General features: G+C 44.4%; 1 protein-coding gene across 1 annotated transcript in view; it reads right to left on the bottom strand.

Moving 5' to 3' along the window:
- Positions 1–23,124, bottom strand: part of SCD5 (stearoyl-CoA desaturase 5) — a 155,078-nt gene that overhangs the window by 57,762 nt on the left and 74,192 nt on the right. Inside the window, exon 2 of the mRNA XM_028124199.2 lies at positions 6,316–6,446. Within this exon, the coding sequence (XP_027980000.1) occupies positions 6,316–6,446 (131 nt within the window). The remainder of the gene's footprint in view (positions 1–6,315; positions 6,447–23,124) is intronic.

Raw genomic sequence — 23,124 nt, 5'->3', positions numbered from 1 at the left:
CAAAACCTCAATGAGATACCACCTCACACCAGTCAGAATGGCTAAAATTAACAAGTCAGGAAATGATAGATGTTGGCGAGGATGCAGAGAAAGGGGAACCCTCCTACACTGTTGGTGGAAATGCAAGCTGGTGCAGCCACTCTGGAAAACATTACGGAGGTTCCTCAAAAAGTTGAAAATAGAGCTACCATACGATCCAGCAATTGCACTACTGGGTATTTACCCCAAAGATACAAATGTAGTGATCTGAAGGGGTACGTGCACCCCAATGTTAATAGCAGCAATGTCCACAATAGCCAAACTGTGGAAAGAGCCAAGATGTCCATCAACAGATGAATGGATAAAGAAGATGTGGTATATATACACCATGGAATATTATGCAGACATAAGAAAAAGAAAAAACAAAAAAAGAAATCTTGCCATTTGCAATGACATGGATGGATCTAGAGGGTATTATGCTGAGCGAAATAAGTCAATTAGAGAAAAACAGGTATCCTATGATCTCACTGATATGAGGAATTCTTAATCTCAGGAAACAAACTGAGGGTTGCTGGAGTGGGTGGTGGGGGTGGGAGGGATGGGGTGGCTGGGTGATAGACATTGGGGAGGGTATGTGCTATGGTGAGTGCTGTGAATTGTGTAAGACTGATGAATCACAGACCTGTACCCCTGAAACAAATAATACATTAATGTTAAAAAAAAAAAAGATAGTAGGAAGGGAAAAATGAAGAGGGGGAGATGAACCATGAGAGACGATGGACTCTGAGAAACATACTGAGGGTTCTAGAGGGGAGGAGGTGGGGGGATGGGTTAGCCTGGTGATGGGTATTAAAGAGGGCACATATTGAATGGAACACTGGGTGTTACACGCAAACAATGAATCATGGAACACTACATCAAACACTAATGATGTAATGTATGGTGATTAACATAACATAATAGAATAAAATTTAAAAAAAAGAAAAGATGAAAGAAAAATGCTAGAAGTCAGAAAAGCTGTACCAAATGAAGAATGCTTTTGATGGGCTCACCGGTAGACTGGACACGGCTAAGGAAAGAATCAGTGATCTTGAAGATATATAAATAGCAACTTCCCAAACCAAAACACAAAAAGAAAAGATGGCACAGAATATGTAGGAATCATAGGACAGTTATAACAGGTGTAACAAATGTGTAATTGGAATACCAGAAGGAGAAGAAATAAAGAGAGAGAAAAGAAGGAACAAATAGCAGCAGAAATATTTGCTGTAATAATGGCTGAAAATTTTCCAAAATTAATGACAGACACCAAACCATAGACCCGGGAAGCTCAGAGAGCACCAAGCGAGGTAAATAGCAAAAAATCTCTACTTAGGCATATCATATTCAAACTGCAGAGAATCAAAGGTAAAGAGAAAATAATGAAAGAAGCCAGAGGGGAAAGAACACCTTCCTGATAGAGGAGCAATGGTAAGAATTACACTAGATATCTCTTAAGAAACATGCAAGTAAGAAGAAAGTGAAGTAAATTATTTAATGTGTTGAAAGAAAACCCTTGAAACCTAGAATTCCATACCCAACAAAGTTATTTACCAAACGTAAAAGACAGGGGTGCCTGGGTGGCTCAGTCGGTTAAGTGTCTGTCTTTGGCTTGGGTCATGATCCCAGGGTTCTGGGATCAAGCCCCATGTCAGGCTCCCTGCTCAGTGGGGAGTCTGCTTCTCTCTCTCCCTCTGCCCTTTCTCCCTGCTCATGCTCTCTCTCACTCAAATAAATAAATAAAATCTTAAAAAAAAAGACTTTCTCAGACAAACAAAAATTGTGGGAATTTGTCACCAGTAGACCTACCTTGCAAGAAATGATAGAAGTTTTTTAAAAAGAAGGAAAATGGGAATGGTTAGAGACCTGGATCTACATAAAGAAAGAAGAGCATTAGGGGCACCTGGGTGGCTCAGTCGTTAAGCATCTGCCTTCTGCTCAGGTCATGATCCCAGGGCTCTGGGATCGAGCCCCATATCAGGCTCCCTGCTCAGCGGGAAGCCTGCTTCTCCTTCTCCCACTCCCACTGCTTGTGTTCCCTCTCTGCTGCCTCTCTCTCTGTCAAATAAATAAATAAAATCTTAAAAAAAAAAGAAGAGCATTAGAGTATGAATAAATGAAAGTAAAATAAAATCTTCAGTTTTTCTTATTCTTTTTTTTAAAAAGATTTTATTTATTTTAGAGAGAGAGTGCATACACGTGCAGGCAGGGGGTGGGGGTGAGGGGCAGAGGCGGAGAATCTCAAGCAGACTCTGTACCGAGCACAGAACCCAAGCCAGGGCTTGATTTCACGATCTGAGCTGAAACCAAGAATCGGATGCTCAACTGACCGAACCATCCAGGCGCCCCCTTCAATTTTTCTTATTCTTGATCGATCTAACAGATAGCAGTTTGTTCAGAATAATAACAGCAACAATGTATCCGGTGATTATAGCTTAATGACAGCAACAAAATAGGGGACAGGAAGGAGGAATTGGGAATCCTCCGTTATAAGGTTGCTGCACTAATGGGAAGTGCTATAATGTTATTTGAAAGTGGATTTGGATTAGTTCTAAATGTATATTGCAAACTCTAGGGAAACCACTACACAACTGTAAAAAGAAGTATAGTTGATATGCTAAAAGGGAAGAGAAAATAACATCATGTAAAATGTGCAGTTAAAACCAGGGAAGATGAAAAAATGTACAAAGAACAAGGGCAATGAATAACAAGCACAAACATGGTAGATGTTAACCCAACTATATCAGTAATCACTTTAAGTGCGAATAGTTTAAATACACCAATTAAAGGACAGGATGTCACAGTGGATTAAAAGAACAAGAGCCAGCTATAAGTTGTTCACAGATCACACTGTTGGACATCACACAAGAACATCCATGGGTGAGCCTAAAGGATCCCCAGCCTGAGGGTCAGGAGACAGGTTTCAGTCTGGTCTATCCACTGAGTAGCTGTGTGACCTTTCACAAGTCACTGACATTCTCTGGGCCTCTCTTTACCCTTCATTGCAAAATGAGAGGATTTAGACTAAATCCCTTAACCTCCAGTTCAAAATCCGAAGCCTCTGTACCAGGATCTGATGAGAAATGTGGGCAGGCAGAGGAGGCTGCAGCATCTAACAGGTGCTTTTGGACTGAGATCATGAGACCCAGCTGCAGCCAGAAGGGATCTGTGCATGAGTGTGAGAGCACAAATCCAAAGTCCGGCTACTGCTTGTGAAAACTGAACTCTTGGAGACCACTGGATGGCAGGAATATCTCACCTGGGTCCGTATTTGACTAGGAGAAAATTATAAGGAGTTTGCAAGCCACATTTAGGTTGACTTGCATCGTGGTGATCAGGAAGGAGAATGGGCCAGAGAGGAACTCAGGGGTCTCTGCTGAATGTAAGGGACAGAGGATTATCATAGCTCCTTGTCTCGCATTCCTGGCCCATCATCATCTTTTCAGACTGAAAAGCCCCCATCTTTCCCACTATTGCCCCTGCCCCTTCCCTCTGCAGAAGAAAGAGAAGAGGGAATTTCAAATGTTTAAGCCCCAATGTTAAGAAGATTGTTCTTGAAGATCTCATTTGCATCTTCTAGCAAAAATCCTGCTCGTCTTCAAATACAGACAACCATGGCATGACTTGTCCATTTTGGCCAAAGGCATGACCATTCTGATCAAGAAAAGCACAGGAGAATCCTTGAAATGATCTTTAAAAATCCACGAGGACATCCAAGAGAAACTAAATCAATGACCCTGCATTCTCTGCATTAAATCGGGGTTGCAGGTCTGTACCCTGGATGGACAGGTCACAGCACATTTTTACTTTACTTTACAGGTTGTTCTCTCCCCAGGGTCAAGTGGTCTGAATTGACTGTATTCCTTCCCACTGACACAGTTATGCACCGTGTGGAAATTGGCCGGATGCTGATCTTACAGATACCTCCCACCTAGGTCTACGTGACATTGTTATAAACCCAGACCCATGAGGTACTGACATTTCCACTGGGAAATTGTAGGAAAGGAATTCTAATATTCCACTAGATAGAAGGCTGGATGAAGGCAAGGATCGTGACTGTGTTTGCTAATCAGTATACCCACTGTGCCTAGCTCAGTGCCTGGCATATAGTGGGTGCTCAATAAACATTTGTTAAATGAATTAAAAAAAAAAAATCCACCACAAATGTGGGCCTGAAAGAAGTATGCATTGTTCAAATGTGACGATTTCTAAAAATACTTTTTAAAACTATTCATTCATTTCTCATTTCTTTAACAAGCTACAATTGAGTGCCTTCAACATGACAGGCACCAAAACACAGAAATGAATGAGACAGTATGCCGATTCTCATAAAGAAGGGGGGGGCAATATTCACTGAGTGCAACTATAAGCTGGGCACTTTTTATTCATTATTTTATCCTTCCAACAACCCTGTGAGGTAAATATCATTTATTTCCCCCTACCTTTGCATAGAAGGGAAGAGAGACTTGTACAAAGACCCACATCTAGCCAATGGCAGAGCCAAGAATTTATTCCAGGACCTGGGTACTTCCCTCTGCAATGTATTTTCTCCCCAAAGTAAAGTTACAATCACAGTGTGATGTTCTGTTATGTGATGTTATGCTAAGGAAACTTAGGTTATCGAAAATTGAGTTGTAAATAAATAGCTTCCTTGGGAAAACAGAAATAAGAATTTTATGTTCTCGGTTTCAAGTTATTTATGTTGGAAAAAAATTTTAATAATAGAGGTGCTTTATAACCACATCATGAGAGGGTAATTGAAGGCTAGAAATAATAAATTGATCAAACAAAACAAACGAAAATTACCAACTTAAGTCCTAAATACCATCTAAGACCCAAGTCAATGAGTTTCTAAATTATCATTATCATAACTCATTGTTATGACAAACAAAGCACAACATTGAACTAAGATGATTGAAGTCAAAGTAAAGTGTGGTTTAGTTTGTATTGCCAATGGTGAAGAAAAGAACATAAAACCGAGAAGCTGCCAACTACTCTTTTGTGCACAATAGCTTTTTCCCTAGAACCTGGTACTAATTCCCAACCGTGCTTGAATTATAACCAGTAGATTCCATAATATGAGTTGTGTTCCCTGAGCAATCTATTGTATTATATCCAACGTGCCTTATGAAGGCTTGAACTGTGGGAGGGAAATGGGGAAATGAGTCCTTAGACATGAGAGCAACTTGGAGAAATGCTCAGGGTCAGGCTGTCTTGTAGGAATGGGAGGCCCACTGTGGAGGTGGCCAAGTGACTTGCACATCTGAGAGTCACAGTAAGCTCCTGGGTTGCCTATCTCCCTGGACCCTAAAGCAGTTTTGAGAATCACCATCTCTCTTCAATGGGTGAAAATGCATGGGGCCTGGAATCATCTGCATTCATATATCAGCAGAAACTTTGAAAGCACGTTGTTCCCACCCACCCCACCTGGATCAGACGAGGAACTGGGGAAACAGAAATCCATAATCAACTCAAAATCCAGCAGCTCAGGAAGTGCTCAAGCTGGTGGGGAATGTTCTACTACTAGAATAGTCCTAAAGGATACGGCCCAATCCTAGTGCAGTGATGACCCTCTGTTATATTTTTATAGTTCCCTGCAACTTTCAATGACTTCATAACAACTATGGGAGTGAAGTCATATTCTGCTTTTTACAGATGAAGAAACTGGAGATGAGTAAGTGATTCACAGCCAGCAACCATCAGAGTAAGACTCAAATCCTGTCTTCCAGCACCATCTTCAATAGGCCTCTACCGCAAACTTATAGGGTGACCTCAGGGTTATGTTTTCTAGGAGCAATGGCTTTAGAGTCAGACCTGCATTTGCTTATCCTTGATGTACCACTTTTAGCCATATAATTTGTCAAGTTCTTTAACTTCATTAAACCTTAGTTCCTCATCTGGAAAATGAGAACACATACAACACCTAGCTCATGGGGTTACTGTGAGGGTCAAATGCAATATGCAGATAGCATGTTCAGCACAGAACTTGGCCTTGGTTAGAGCTGGACAAATGTTGAGGGTTTCAGGGCATGGGCTTTGGGTGAAGGTATCTTTTTCCTCCTCTGTAGTTTAGTATTCCTAGGGGTACAAAGGTACAAAGCCCCTGGGAGACATTTTACCATATCTAAAGCTACAACGAGACAAAAAATTGGGACAGACAGGGAATGCTTGGGGACCTGAGCCCTGAGGCTGGAATGGGGGCAAAGGAATAACCACTCCACGGGGAGCAGGCCCGTGCCTTCTCCTACAGTGCCATCTGAGCTGGGTCCCAAGGCAGAGGGGACCCTCCATCCCCACCTGGAAAGCCATGGAGTTGGCAGCAGCCAGAAATATCCTCAGAGGCAGCTTGGCCTTGTAGGACCTGTGGCTCCACAAGCGATGAGCACCAGCTGTCACGCCCAGAGCAGTCAGGAGGAAGCAGAAATAGGCTGCAAGACACAAGCAGGGAGAATGTCAGCAAATGTCACCAAGCTTCTACAGGCTTTTTTCTCTTCTGCATAGAGATCCATGGGAAATGGTATTAGGAGAAGAATCTGCAGCATGAAAGAAGAATTGATAACTTGGGAAAATGCAGCCTTTTTATTGATTTGTAACTCTCCAGTACCAGGCAGACGTGGAGAGAACTTTCCTCAAGGAATGTTGACCTTTGAACATCATTTTTTCTCTATCCAACGAATCTTTTATTTGCTAATGTTCCTTGCAGTCTTGATGCAAAGTCATAATCACATTAGTGTGTATCTGTAACTCAGTCTTACATGCCCACTCTCCGTAGAGCTGAGATTGATTTCTATGTTGCCTCATAACTGGCACCCATGCCAGCAAGAGTGTTATATGAAGACCGTATTTCTAAATGGCAGTGACATTATTATGGCTGCGTAGGCACTGGTTTGAAAGAAATCAGGCCAGACCTAAAAGCAGTGAAGTCTGACTCAGGACCAGTAAGAATGAAAAGAAAACTGATGGCAAGGACAACTGAGATTTGCTTTCTGAAGATCCCCACTTACACCATCACTAGGACCTGGGATGGCAAAGATGGCCAGGTGGGGAATTTTTTTAAAGCCAGCTTAAGTGGAGTGTATGATCTGCCACCCACTTAAATATATTATTTTTAAGCCTCACAACACATAGTATTGTCTCACTTTACAGTTGAGAAACTGGATCTCTGAGAGTTAAATCCTCCACATAAACCCAAGTTGACCTAATTCCAAAGTCTCTGCCAAGAGACCCCATACTGCCCCCATGTGGAGGTGGTGGATTGCTTTTTGTATGAAGACTGGGGAGAGGTTATAAAAGCATGGTGTAAAGGGGACACACAGGATACCCCAAAACCACGATTCCTGAGATTATTACAACTACTGTACTGCTTTTACAGCAATATGCCCACACAATGCTAAATGTTGTCCTTGGATTACCTTATTAAAAACACACCAAACAATCCTATAGGGTTTATGTTATTATTAGCCCCATTTTATAGATGAGAAAACCAAGGCTGAAAGAAGTTAACTAATTTCCCAGTGTCACAAAGCTAGGAGGTGTCTTTGCTAAGAGTCAAACCCTAGTCTGTCTGAACCAAGAACCGAGCTCCTAAGCTCTACACTCCACTACACCTCCAGGAGACACCAGGTAAGTTTTATCTTTACTTCTCTATACCCCACCATCATCCTTAATATTGGATCCTAATCTAAACTTAAAAGTGAGTTTCTTCCTTACTTGGGGGGAGAACTCTAAACCACGCTATAAGTAGGTAGGATCAGGCAGATTATCCTGCACAATTGCTTCTAGCACTTAGCACATACAGGGCCCTCCATAAAGAGCTGGCAAAGCACAAGTGATCAGATGTGAGTACATCGCTGAACAGTTGTGAATGCTACCCGGACAGGAGGAGTTTTTAGGGAGCTCACTCTAGCCCTTCCTTGGAAGAATTACCAGGGTAACTTCAGTGTCAATATACATATTTAAAGGTAGAACCATATTACATCTCGCAAAAGTCAAGTCCAACTGATCTTGATCTCAATCCATATTTTATATGTGTCTAAAAGTGAGACTTGCCCTTGGCTCTAAGATTAATGAGTCTCTGAATACATGCAGTTTACATGAACTTGAAAAATCATTCCTTACTTGAAAGGTTAAAAACAAAAAACAATCTGCCCATAAATCACAGAAAGTAACAGTATATAAAAAGCTCTGGTCTATTTTGTTACTATAATTTAACCTTGGTCGTGAGTCTATGAAATGGACAGCTACTTTCCATGTCATCCCTGGCCTCCATGTCTCTACCTATAATTTTTTCCAACTATCAGGTAGTTAGGGAACAAGTGAAATCTGTAATGGAAAAATTCAATGTGGCCCTATTTCTCCAGTGGATTAAGATACTGAATCTTGGCTGCAATAAAATGAATTCCAAGAATCCATGAAAAACATTGGCCAAAAAAGAATCTGTTCAATGTACAGTTCCCAGACAGGGCCTTATCACAGATGATGGCATTGTCTTGTCCTGTTTGGGATCTCCAGGATTTCAGGGATCACTTACATGGTTGGTCTGCCCTGGGCAGTAGTGGCTATTGGTTTTGCATGGTCCTTCTTCCGGCAACAGGAATGTGGCCATGTAACCCAGGCCTGGCCTAGCATAGTACCCCATCTTCCAGGCCCTGGGAGTAAACACTTGGCCCAACCCTTCTCTCCCCTCTGGTTCAAAGACTAAAAGGTCACATACCAAAGCATGATTACAATAGTAGAGAAGGAGGCCAAGAAAATGAGACAGGAAGATGGTGGAGATGCCAGCAAGAGCTAGGAAGAGAGCTGCCTGCCCTGGCCCACTGGTTGCAGCCCCCAGAGCTCTACAGTTTTTTTGATCCTGTGAGCCCCCCGGTATTTCTCCTAGTTATGTGAGCCAACAAATCCCCTTTCCTCGCCGAAGCTAGTTTGCTCTGGATTTCTGATACGAAAATTCTGCAGAACCTCTAAGGAAGAAAGCAACCTTCTGGCCATAGCCCAAATGAGGACAAACTACAAAAACCCTGGCCTGAATATGAGGCTGTTCTATTAATAAGACTCAGTTTTCCTATTTTGATAGGGCTAATTTGAGAGGTTCTTAACCTCTCTTCTATGATCTTTGAGGAGATTAATATCCAAACTAGTTTTCAGATGGATGTTGGCTAGTTAGCTCTGAGACAGTGAATTATTCAGGTACAGAATTGATAAGTAGAGGAAAGTACTCCTTTGGGGGAAAACGGAGTAACAAGCAGTGTTAATAATTTTATCAGATAGCTTATATCTTGCAGATTAAGGAGCTAGATCAATAGAAAGCAGAATCACAAAATCACAGAATAGTAAGCAACAACACATATGATGGTCTGGATGCAAACAAGAGTCACCAATTCTGGTTAGCTCAACCCAAAAAAGAAATGTATTAGAAAGGTACTAAACAGCCTACAGATCTCATGGAAGCGTTGCAGGACAGTTTTGGTGCAGAGCCTCCAAGATGGTCGCAGTGCCTCCTGCCTCCAGGTATTCATGGCCTTGTGTAATTTCTTCCCCTTTAGTAACTTGCTTCTAACCAAAGAATATAGTGATGTTGAGGGAATGTCAGTTCTATGATTAGGTTACAAAAGATTGTGATTTCTGTTTTGTTAGCAGATTCTCTCTTGTGTTGGCTTTGATGAAGTAAGCTGTTATATTGGGATGGTCCATGTAGCAAGGAAGTGAGGGTGGCCTCTAGCCAACAGCCAGTGAAGAAATGAGACTTCAGTCCAATAATCCTCAAGGAACTGAGTCTTGCCAACAACAGTGTAAGTGAGCTTGGAAGCAGATCTTTCCTCAGTTAAGCTTTCAGATAAGACAGCAGCCTAGGTCAAAACACTGCTGCCTTGTGAGAGATCCTGGAACAGAGGACCCAGCTCCAGCAGTACCTGGATTCCTGCTTTACAAAAACTGTGAGAAAATAAATGTATGTTGCCTTAAGCTGCTAAATTTTGGGTTAATTTGTTCTGCCACAATGGTTAAAAAATGCAAGACTTCAGTAGGAACTTTACCTCAAAGGAAGGAAGGTATAGTTTAAATCCTGGTTTAAGAACAATCTGTTAATCTATAGGGACAGAAAGTAGATTCATGTTGCAAGGGGCTGGGAGGGCAGGAAGGGGAGTGGAAAATCACTGCTAATGGGTACAGGGATTTGGTGTGAAGTGTGATAAAAATGTCCTAAAACTGATTTTGGTAATGGTTGCACAATTCCATGAATATACTAAAAACCAATGAATTACATACTTCAAATAGATGAATTGTATGTTATGAGTTTATAACACAATAAAGCAGTCACTAAAAAAAACTATTACTGAATTCCTATTAGACTTTGTTATTATGTACATTTTCTCAATGTAAAATAAAATAGACATGTCACAAAACAGAACAGAACAAAACAAACAAAAAGCAACCATTCGCCTAGGATACCACCACAAACATCATCACCCCTGGACTCTTGTCACCACTGGAAACTCATGTCATACTGTGGTCCCTTAAGTCTTCCACAGCTGCCAAGAAGAGCCTCTATTTGACCCTTCATCTATGCCTGAATCTATCAGGACCCAAGATTCCAAGGCAGAAGCACCTATCTGTCCATGCATGGATCACAAGGTCAGCTCTAGCTGCCAGCAACAAAAGAGGAAGAATCCACAGTCTCTTTAATTTTCATGATGGAAGGCCAAGCCTTCCATCTATCCTGGTCCTCAATTGGAGCAATGTTTAGAGAATTCCTGTAGTGACCCCCTCTGGACCACACAACCAGAGAACAGTCCTAGAGAGATGTTAAGAACCAACAATTAAAACTGCCTTAATTCTGGACCTGTCAGAGGGAGAGATGGACAGCTCCTTTTGAGACCCAACTGTGAGCACAAGACAGAAGAAGCAATTAGCAGAATTCTTTAACTGTGTGTATTATCTATTTTCCTCTTTCTCTAGAGTGAAAGCTACTAAATAATAATAATAGCTAGTGTCGACCAAGAGCTATGTACTAGGCCCTGTTCTAAACAATTTATACAGGGGCGCCTGGGTGGCTCAGTCAGTTAAGCATCCGACTCATGATTTTGGCTCAGGTCATGATCTCATGGGTCATGATCTCATGAATCATGGGATTGAACCCTGCATACAGTTCCATGCTCAGTGAAGAGTTGGCTTGAGATTCTCTCTCTCCCTCTGCCCCTCCCCCTGCTCAGGTTCTTTCTCTCTCTCAAATAAATAAATAAATCTTAAAAAATTTATACATAGTAGCTCTTTGAATACTCACGTCAAGTCTAGGGGTGGATAATATGATTTCCATCTTACAGACAAAGGCAATTAGACAGAAAGTGATGCAGCCTGGTGGCAATCTAAGGCAGGAAGAGCCCACATTCAACACCTCTGTGGGCTGCTTGACCCCTCGGGGTTGCCGTAATTGTAATGGGAGGAGGGGAGCCTGAGTGCATCATGTCCTTTTAGTCAGCTCAAAACATAAGCTGAAAGTCCAGACTCTTGTTTTGTGTTTTGCTTTTACCAACTGGCAAGTTCACTTCCAAGAACGCCCTCACCATCATTCTGCATCCAATTCTGCCTCAGCTTGCCTTGGGAGCACCAGACAACCCAAGGATTCATGAGACAGTTTACTGAGCACCTATTATAAACCATGCACTGAGCTAGGAACTGGGTCCACAAGGTGACCACACAAATACAGGCCTTTGTCTCTTCGAGTTGATAGGAGTTTGAAAAGTAAATTATTTACTCTATAATTATAAATTACAGCAAGTGCTGCAGAGGAGACAAACAGCATCATATACGAGAGATTAAGAGGGGGATAATTTAGGGGCATCTGGCTGGCTCCAGTTGGAAGAGCACGTGACTCTTGATCTCAGGGTCATGAGTTCAAACCCCACACTCAGTGTAGAGATTACTAAAAAATAAATAAATAAATAAATAAATAAATAAATAAATAAAAGGGGGATAATTTAGTTTGGGGGCCTGGAGAAGAGTTTGCAGTGGAAGCGAGAATTAAGCTAACCCCTAAAGGATGAGGAGGAGGCAAGGTTCAGACAGAGGGACCCACACGTGGGAAGACCTGGGCTAGAGAAGGGGATCTGATAAGAAGTCTGTCTCTGACCACCTCACACCCACTCAGAGGACTACTAAGAACAAAACAAAAACAAACGGAAAATAAGTGCTGGCATGGATGTGGAGAAATTGGAACCCTTGTGAATTGCTAGTGGGAATGAAAAATGATGCAGCCACCATGGCAAAGTTGGGTGGTTCCTCAAAAAGTTAAACATAGAATTATCATGTGATCCAGCAATTCCACTTCTGGGTATATAGCCCCAAAGAATTAAAAGCAGGGACTCAAACAGATACTTATTCACCCATGTTCCTAGCAGCATTATTCACAATCGCCAAAGGGTGAAAATACCCAATGTCCATGAATAGATAGATGGATAAACAAAATGTGGTGTACATACAATGGAATCTTATTTGACCATCAAGTGGAATAGAATTCTGACCCACGCTACAGAACATGGATGAACTTTGAAAACATTATACTAAGTGAAATCAACCAGACACAAAAGGACAAATATTGTGTAATACGACTTACATGAGGTACCTAGAAGAGGCAAATTCATAGAGACAGGAAGTAGAATAGGAGGATGGAGGTAAGGGGAAATGAGGAGTTGTTCAATGGGTACAGAGTTTCAGTTTGGGATGGTGAAAAAGTTCTGGAGATGGATAGTGGTGGTGGTTGCACAACACTGTGAATGTAGGTGATCCCACACAATTGCACACTTAAAAATGGTTAAAATAATAAATTTTGTTATGTATATTTTACCACAATTTTAAAAAGTGTGTGTTTGAAGCCCAGGGTGACAAGGGAAGGGGAGGTCAAAAAGAGGTTCAAGAGCCTTAAACGGAGGGCCAGTTAAACAGGTGTTGGAGGTGCACCAAGGTGACTGGATGTTGTGCTGAGGCCAAGGGGAACTATTAAAGGGCTTTAAGCATGGAAGTATTTAGAAAATGCATGGAAAGTAGAGAGGCAAAAACAGTCACCACCCCAGATCATTCCCTGTTAATATTTTGCTATATAACTCCCTCTAATACTTTTTAAAACAATCTTCCTTTGGCCACCTTCAAATATTTTGCATACATAAAATCATTACAACCCCTATTACAGCAGTGATCAGATGAAAAGATAGATATTTGGGAACAGAGTGCAAAAGGAATTTCGTTCCCTTGATTTCTTAAACCAACCCACGATAAAATTCCTCTTTAAAAAACAAAAGGGACGCCTGGGTGACTCAGTCGGTTGAGTGTTGAGTGGCTGCCTTCGGCTCAGGTCATGATCCCGGGTTCCTGGGATCGAGCCCCGCATTGGACTCCCTGCTCAGCAAGGAGCCTTCTCCCTCTCCCTCTGCCGCTCCCCCTGCTTGTGCATGCTCTCTCTCTCTCTCTGTCAAATAAATAAATAAATAAATAAATAAATAAATAAATAAAGTCTTTTTAAATAAATAAAATAAAAAAACAAATGCACAGCACTGCCTAACAGAGTGTCAGAAGGGGGGCTGGAGAAGGGAGTCTACTCATACTGAATGTCTGCCACGGACCATCACTACCAATATACCCAATTTTATTGTTTTACTCCTATGAGGTACATGTTATAACCCCAGTTTTACAGAGGTGCAAAACTGAGGCCCAGAGCGTTAAGTAAATGCCTTGGGATCTCAGGACAGAGCTAGTGCCCAAACACTAGATCAGTCCAGCCCCAAGCCCTTTCTCCTGATGCAGTGGTTCTCAGCCCTGGCTGCGCACTGCAGTCAGCTGGGCATTTAGATGCTGGGACCCACAGAACCGAATGAATCCCAGATGAGGGCCAGGAGAGCTGGCCTCTCCCTCCACAGGTGATTCAGATGCACAACCAGGGCTGAGAAACCCCGCCCTATGGGGCATACCCTCTCTAAGAGACCTTCTGGCCCCTCTGCACGCTCACCAACACACCCGGAGGCTGACCCTCTTCGGAGCCCTGGCTCCCGAGAGGCCTTGGGTCTCGTAAAGCTAAGCGACTTGGGATGGGAGAGACCAGGCTGCCCTTTCTTGTGAACTCCGGGTCCTGCTCGCATTCCCCTCCCAGCAGCTCCATTTGATGGTTCCTGCCAGGCCCTGGACAGCGGGGACTTTGATATTTAAGCACTTGGCTGGGAAGTGCGGTGAGCAAGCAGCAGGGCTCCTGCTGCAGCAACCTGCATGGAGATGTGATAAGCACCCACAGAACTGTCTTTCACCAAGGGGAGGGGAGAGGTTGCAATCAGAGCAAATAAGCAGGGTGATGGCTCCTGGGGACAGGGCAAGCTGGGGGCGGGGCGGGAGCTGCAATTTGAGAAGACACTGTGCTCATGCTCAGATAGATACCTGCCTTGCTCGCCCCGCAACTGCTCTGAAAGTCAGTTCGGGGCTCTGGCCAGTAAATGACTGTCTCTCCTCTTCAGTCCTTCCTGGATGCAGAAGACAGTTAAGGAAAGGCCAACAGACCCATAGAGAGACACAGAGATACATATAGAAGATACATACACACATATTTGTATATGATTGGCAACACAGCGTAATGGTTAGAATGAACCTGGGATCAAATCCCTGGTCTATCACTTATCAGTGTGACAATCTCTAAACCTTGGTTTCTCCATCCGTAAAGTGGAGGAAATATTACCTGCTTTACAACAAGCATGTTATAAAAAGTAAAAGAGGTAAGCATGTAAAATGCAACCACGCCTGGGGAGCATTGAGCACTGGTTCATATTATTGCCCCTGCTACAAAAGCCATTCCCCTGCCTCTGAAAATGTCCCTTTCCCTGATGACCCCCTCTGAAGACACCTGCCTTTCTCATTGCGCTAAGCCCATGGTTCTTAAGGGGGTAGGTGATTTTGTCTCCTCCTCACCCCTAAGGGACACTTAGCAAAGTCTTTAGACATTATTACTTGTCACAACCCAAAACTTGAAGGGTGCCCCTGGCATCTAGGGGCTAGAGGCCAGGGATGCTGCTAAGCCTCCTAAGTGCCCAGGCTCTCCCTCCAACAAAGAATTATCGTTACCAAAATGACAAGAGTGCCAAGGTAGAGAATCTTGCTCTATTCTTAGCCGAGTTCTCGAAAGCTTCCTCGTTCATTCTCCCGATGTGACTACACCTGTCCTTGCTTCTTTACACCTCTGGTTTCATTGGGAACTGTAGGAGTAATTTATCTCTGAAATTATTTAATTAATAGGCTGAAAACAAAGGACTAGATGAAAGATCAATAGTATTTTAGGTCACTGCTTCTCCAACTTTAATGTGCTCTACCCATCCCCAGGGGATGATGTTTAAATGCAGATGCTGGGCCCTACTGCCAGAGATTCTGAGTCAGTGGGTCTGGGAAGGGTTCATGGGCAGCGCTGATGCTGTTGGTCCAGGTCTCGGCATGTTTAGCAGGCCAGCCCTGAGAGAGAGGGCCTGACACAGGGCTCCTCTCCGTGGCCACTCATCTCATGAAATGATGTTACAAAGAAGTTCAACTAGGGGCGCCTGGGTGGCTCAGTTGGTTAAGTGACCGCCTTCAGCTCAGGTCATGATCCCGGGGTCCTGGGATCGATTCCTGCATCGGGCTCCCTGCTCCGTGGGAACCCTGCTTCTCCCTCTGCCTCTGCTATTCCCCCTGCTTGTGCTCTCTCTCTCTGTCAAATAAATAAACTAAATCTTAAAAAAAAATAATAATTTCAACTAGACTTTACATCTAGTAAAGTAAAACCCAAACCCAAAGGTTTGGGTTTACAAGTTTTGAGATTCTGAGGCAATTTCCTCCCAGATATGATTTCAACAACTCACTTGAAAGCAGAACATTTCACAGGGTCTTGCAGGATGAAAAGCAAAGGGTTTCTCTCTACTGTTAAAACCTGCTAACTTCTCTTAAACTTACAATAACCACCAGCCCCTCTCTGCAATCCCCGCCCCCCTCCACTAAACCACCTTCTCCTGTGCTGCACATGGGCTTCGAGAAGATAAGTTCTCTACTCCCATGGCATGAATCTTTAAGCAACTGCCGGCATCCTCGAGGAAGACTTAACAGGAAAGGAATGGAATAAGAGTAAGAAAATATATTTCATGCATTTTACATGCACTGCCCATTTTCCTCAAGTGTCCTTCCTGCCTTCAGTTAGGTCACTGAAAGTACTCTACAGTTCTGAGTAAATGCTACTTGTCCTGGTTGGTTTACAGCTTATATGACAGAGCAACACAGCAGACCACTAAGAAGCAAAATTATAGCGTAACTCATTACTACTCACCCCATTATGTGTAATTTCTTAAAAAAGAAGCAAGAATTCAAGTCTTTTCTAGGACTTCATTCCATAGAGACAGGGCTCACTTCAGGTCCTCAGGCTGGGCCAGGCATCCATGTTGGATGCTCTCTTGCCCTGTGTTTTCAATATGGCAACCATCACATTGTAATAAATAAGGAATTATGGGTCTAGTGCCATCTTCCCTCCTAAAACATAATCTCCAGGAGGGTGGAGATCATGCCCATCTTTCTATGTGTTCTCTGCTGGTACCTGTGCAACTAACTTAGCCAGAGAAAAATACGCAACCATGCCGATTGGCCTCACTTTACAATTCATGACTACTGGCTTCATTTGGATGTAGTATTACCCAGCAATCATGACATTTCCCTGGTTCATATGTGCTCGCTTTCCCCTAAGTTTCCCCTCAGTTTCATACCTGCTCCAATCCCCTCGCCCACTACACCTCCCTTCCCCCCTCCATCTGATAACATTGCTTCTGATTCCCTTGAGAAGAGCAGAACCTCCTCAGGCTCTGCCACCTCTCCCCACCCTCCAGCATCCAAGCCTGTGTACCGCAGATTTCTCCGTTACGACAGAGGGCCAGTCCGCACTCCCGTGAAGGCGGGCCCTCCGTAGGCATCTTATCCACCCATCCTACTCGATTGCTCTGCAACTCTCCCCTCCTCTCTGTGTCCTCAGTACCTTTCCTCTATATTATTCCCACCAGCCCACAACCACCCTGTTCTTTCTCTCATGTTAAAAACATTAAAAAACAGGGCGTCTGGGTGGCTCAGTCAGTTAAGCGGCTGCCTTCAATTCAGGTCCTGATCCCAGGGTCCTGGAATCGGGCCCCGCGTCGGGCTCCCTGCTCCGCGGGGAGCCTGCTTCTCCCTCTGCCCCCACCCCCCGCCCGTGCATGCCTGCTCTCTTTTCCTCTCCTCACAAAAATAAATAAATAAATAAGGCTTAAAAAAAAAAAAAAAAAACATTAAGGGCGCCTGGGTGGCTCTGTCGGTTAAGCGGCTGCCTCCGGCTCAGGTCATGATTCCGGAGTCCCAGCATCGAGTCCCGCATCCGGCTCCCTGCTCGGCGGGGAGTCTGCTTCTCCCTCTGACCCTCCTCCCTCTCGTGCTCTCTCTCTCTCTCTCTCTCAAATAAATAAATAAAATCTTTAAAAAAAAAAACATTAAAAAACTTCTTTCGATCCCACTTCCCCACCTAGATGCTGTTCCATTTCCCTGGTCCCCCTCACAGCAAAGCTCTCTGAATGGACTGTCTCCCAACGGCAGGTTATAGCTCTTCACTTCCCACTCTCTCTTAAGCCCACTGGGTTTTTGTCCTTCTTGCCCCATCCCCACCCCCAGCCCAAACCGCTCTTACCCAGGCCCAGACAAGACAGAGCGGGTTCCTTGACCTGTGGGCAGTCTCTAGCAGGTTTCCCACCAAGCAGGGAGCCCGATGTGGGGCCCGACTGCACGCACACTAAACACACCACCACGTGGGTGACGGGAGCACTGACAGAGAGGAACCAGGGCTATGGGAGCACCTGAAGGACAGGAGGCATGGTGAGAGGAGAGGCACGGGGGTGTGAAGGCTTTGTGTATTCAAGCAGTGGTGAGTGATTTGGTTTGGCTCCTGGGGGGGTGGAAGCGGAGGGCAGGGGGAGTGAAATGAAATGAGAAAATCAGACAGGGGCCTGACCAGAAAGGGACTTAAATATGATGCTGAGAGACAGGATATATTTAATCACGAGGACGGTAGGGGACCCAGAAAGAATTTCACGTGACCAGATTGAGAATGGCAGGCATGAAAGCGTTGTGGAAGACAGTCTAGTGGATGAAAGTGAGGAAGCTGTGCAGCGTATTCCCCCATGTGCCACGGCAGACACACCTCCCCCGTCGCGCTGCCCTGTGCCCTGGGAGGCTGGCCTCTGTACGCCCTACTGGTGGGCTTCTTCTGGGCTGGGCCAGCTGCGTCAAACGACTTGAGGAACTTGGGGTTTTTTTTTAAGATTTTATTTATTTATTTGACAGAGACGGCAAGAGAGAGCGAGTGAGCACAAACAGAGGGAGTGGAGGGAGAAGCAGGCTCCCCGCTGAGCAGGGAACCCAACATGGGGCTCGATCCCAGGACCCTGAGATCATGACCGGAGCTGAAGGCAGATGCTTAACCAGCTAAGCCACCCAGGTGCCCCTAGTTGAGGAGCTTTAAGCCCTATACATGTGTTCTAGGACCTTACACTGACAAGGCAACTCTGGGGCTCCTGGGCAATCCTATTACCCAGCCTGCTATGGGAGTGATGGACAAAGACAGTGCCCCTCAAACAAACGTGCCCACAAATCACCTGGGGATCTTGTAAAACTGCAGATACAAGTCGGTAGGTCTGGGTGAGGCTGGAGATTCTGCCTGTCCAACAAGCCCCAGGTCACACCACTGCGGCTGTCCCATGGACCACACTGAGTTTGCCAGGCCGGAGCAATCCTTGCAGAGCCTCATTTAGGACCAAGGAAACCTAGCTTCTCTCTTGGCTTAGTGTTGCTGGCAAAAGGTTTTTTGTGGGTTTTTTTGTTTTTGTTCTTTTTTTAACGACTGAGCCACCCAGGCGCCCGGTGGGCAAGTTTTTTTTAGTGACGAAAGAGCAGGGTGGAAGTCTCGTCTCCCTTACCCTCTGCCCCATGCTCGTTCTTCCTTCCTTCCTTTCCTGCTTTCCTGCTTTCTTTTCTTTTTTTTAAAGATTTTATTTATTTATTTGACAGGGAGAGACACAGTGAGAGAGAGAACACAAGCAGGGGGAGCGGGAGAGGGAGAAGCAGGCTCCCCGCTGAGCAGGGAGCCTGATGCGGGGCTCGATCCCAGGACCCTGGGACCATGACCTGGGCTGAAGGCAGACACTTAACAACTGAGCCACCCAGGAGCCCCATCCTGCTTTCTTTCTGTTTTCAGGTACAGAGAGGGAAAAAGGGTACTTAAGGCAGATTTTAAAATTTAGAAGATGAGATAAGGATTGCCTTCAAAGAATCACAAAAACAGTTCTAAAACATAAGAACTGAGCTGCTAAAAGAACCAAGGCTGAAAATCATTTGTGCCTTGCAGTCCCATCTTCATACCTCAATGTGGGAACAGGTCTCCTTAAAGCAAAAATATCCCTTCAGAGGAATAAGAATTTGTTAAACAGATGGGGCGCCTGGGAGGGTCAGTCAGTTAAGCGTCCAACTCTTGATCTCAGCTCAGGTCTTGATTTCCGGCTCATGAGTTCAAGCCCCACGTTGGGCTCCTTGCTGGGTGTGGAGACTACTTAAAAAAAAAAAGAATTTCTTAAACAAAATGTTAAGGGCTCTTAATCATCATAGAATGGTGCTGACAACCTTTCTCCTGAAGGAAAGTATGTAAAACAAGTTGACCAACGTGAAAGATTGGGGGAGGGGAAGGGAAGGGAAGAGTTATTTCCTTCTATTCTTAAGAAAATGTCAAAGATTAATACTCTTCTGCTTCCAGTCCACTTTTGAAAATGTTTGGCATCTAGTAGGAGTGGCTGCACAGGTGTAAGAAAAGCTATATTTGGAGTTGTCAATTGTTTAACATTTTACTAAAAATGCAACAAAAAAACTCCCAAGTTATTTTATTATCTCTCAGCATTCGTTCAGTATGACACCACAGCAAATCCTTGAGAGACCACTGTTCAAGAACACTACACAAGCTAGTTTAGACTTGGATCTTCCCGTATTCTGTGTGGCTTCCTACTTCTTTTCCATCTTCTTACACTCCGAAGTCTCTTCCTCTCTCTCACATGACACAAAGCTTTTTTCGGGGGAGGGGGAAATCATTTATGAGGCGTGGGAATCCGAGCTCACTGGAACAAGTCATGGAGGATGCAGGCTCCTTTCACAAAGTGGGGCGGGGGGAAGGTAACTGAATTGCCCAGCTGCCATTTCCTAGCTGGGGCATGGGGGGCGGGGGCAGGATACCATCTTACTCTTTCTTAGTCTCAGCTCTCTTATCTGTGAAGCGAACAAACCGACAAAGTAAAACACTATCTCGAATAGTTGTGAGATAAATGGAAATGTATGTAAAGCAGTTAGCAAATAGTAATATCTCAATAAGCATTACTGAAAACCCCATATTCTTCTCACAAGGCAACCCTTGCAAGGCTGAGGCTGGGTGACCAGGAAGCTGGGCCTTCAGGGGAAAGGAGGCCCCAGGTCCCAGCAGAGATTTTCCCTACCCTGATCCTCAGCCCTCCCAGGTTCTCTGAGGTGAATTTAGGAAGAGCAAACTCACTCAGAGTTTGTGACTCAGGATAACTCCAGTCATCCCTCTCTCCGTCAACCGATCAAAATCAAATACAACTATTGAAATTACAATTAGAGATAAGTGAGCACAAAGAGGGTAATTTACTGCACTGTGGGGATACTGAATTTACTTTTTCATTAATTATTTGGTTTTGGTTTTCTCTTGGGCAGTAAGTGTGAGAGAGAGAGAGGGAGAGAGGGAGATGTGCATATGTACATTGTGCATATGTACATGCTCATTAATGTCTCTGACCATAAATGAGAAACTATAATGTCAAAAAGGTTGGTCCTTCAGGATGCCTGGGGACCTCAGCTGGTTAAGCACCCGACTCTTCATTTCAGCTCAGGTCATGATCTCAGGGTGGTGAGATCCAGCCCTAAGTTGGGCACTGTGTTGGGCGGGGAGCCCGCTTAAGATTCTGTCTCTTCTCCTGCCCCTCCCCCAGCTCGTGCGCGCTCATGCACGCGCTCTCTCTCCCTCTCTCGCTCTAAAAATAAATAAACAAATAAATCTTAAAAAAAAAAATGTTGGTCCCTCAAAGGAAGACTAAGATTAAAATCATGACCCAAACTGATCAATCTGGGGGAAGCGGCAAAAAAAGGATCATTTCTGCCCTCATTGTCTGAATTATCTGGGTAATTATGGGTCATCTTTTCTTTTTCTTAACAAGCAATTTCTCTAAGGAAATCAAGACAGCTAGTGGTTGGAGCCCGGGCCCTGGAAGTTTAGGCCGGAGTTAGCAGGCACCTTCTCAGCAATGAAGCAAGAAGACTGGGAGATCCTGACGGTCAGAGGGCTAAGCCCTGGAGGAGCATTTTGGGGAAAAGTTCTGGCAAGAGAAGCCCAAGGCACCACCACTGCCTTTACGTCTGAGCCAAAAGAGCTGGTAATTAGGGGCGCCTGGGTGGCTCAGTCAGTTGGGTGACTGCCTTCGGCTCAGGTCATGATCCTGGGGTCCTGGGATCAAGTCCCACATCCGGCTCCCTGCTCAGCGGGGTCTGCTTCTCCCTCTGCCTGCCACTCCCCCTGCTTGTGCTCTTTCTCTCTGACAAATAATTAAATAAAATCTTAAAAAAAAAAAGAGCTGACAAAGTGTTAAGTCAACAGAAAGTCCCCTGGGCAGCACTGTTTTCTGACCCCATTTCTCCTCAAAGATCTCCTCATTGTCCTCACACTCTCTTCTGATCAGAGAAAGGTCCTCCCTGAGGCTTGGCATGAACACAGTGGATTCTGACCCAACTTCCCCATCTAGCAACCACAGGCCAAAGACACAGATGAAAAACGTTTGGTGGTGGGGTGTACTTGGCGACCCCAAAGGGAAAAATGACAAGACCCAGTCTTTGCAAGATTCTTTTAACCACAATAATGTGTCTGCCTTAAGTAGGAAAAAAAATTTAAAAATTTAATAATACCTCATTCTATCAAGATACCAAGAAATCCCCTTTGATTATCTGGTTAGTGACTACACCATTGAGACAGCCTGACCTAGTTCACGAACTCTGGTTTCAAGGGTTTTCGTCACACATTTTTATTGCTGCCAAGTCTCTGTAAGTTGCTGTGGATAACCCAAGGCAGATTTTTTTTTTTTAAAGATTTATTTAATTTGGAGAGAGAGAGAGAGAGAGAGAGAGAAGCAGACTCCCAGCTGAACGTGCAGGGAGCCCAATGTGGGGCTTGATCATGACCTGAACTGAAGGCAGACGCTTAACCAACTGAGCCCCCCAGGCACCCCCCAAGGCAGATTTTTTTTTTCTTTGCAGCACAATCCAAGGCCTGGTTTTCTGATCTTCCCTGGTTTCGATGCATAAAATCCAACCTAATTTTAATAGGTTGCCTTAGCAAAATATAATTATCCATTCATTCATTTCTCAGCAAACATGGATAAGTACCTTCCATGTACCAGGTTTTCTGCAAAGTACTGAGTATGGTCACGGTCAGCACCTCTCCCCAGGGAGACTCATGCCTAACGACTGATAGCCCTGCAGCCACAATCAGCCCACGGATTTTTTAAAAAACTGAGCCAACAGTTAAAAATAATTTCAGGGGCACCTGGGTGGCTCAGTCGGTTAAGTGTCTGCCTTCGGCTCAGGTCACGGTCCCAGGGTCCTGGGATGGAGTCCCGCATCAGGCTCCTTGCTCAGCAGGGAGCCTGCTTATACCTCCGCCTGCTGCTCCCCTTGCTTGTGCTCTCTCTCTCTCTGACAAATAAATAAAATCGTAAAAAAAAAAATTTTTTTTAATAAAAATCTTTATTTCTGGCTGCTCTTGAAAAATGGAAAGATGTAACAACACCAGGCCACCTCACTTTCCTGCACGACCACTTTCTACTGGAGCTAAAGGCCCCTTCCCCTTAGACAGTCACCCCCACTCTCCCCATGCACGTTAATGCACTCAAAATCAACCTTCTTCATTTATTGCCTGCCTGGCCCCCGATCTGGATGGAGCATAACTCGGACTAACTTATCCATTAGGTACAGTAGACACAGTGCTGAAAGCCCACAGTACAT

This window comes from Eumetopias jubatus, unplaced genomic scaffold (assembly GCF_037043125.1).
Source record: "Eumetopias jubatus isolate StellerSeaLion01/CBP00866 unplaced genomic scaffold, mEumJub1_p1.0 scaffold_2, whole genome shotgun sequence".
NCBI lineage: Eukaryota > Metazoa > Chordata > Mammalia > Carnivora > Otariidae > Eumetopias > Eumetopias jubatus.
Note: the sequence above shows the minus strand (reverse complement) of the source record. Positions and strands in the feature narration are given on the sequence as shown.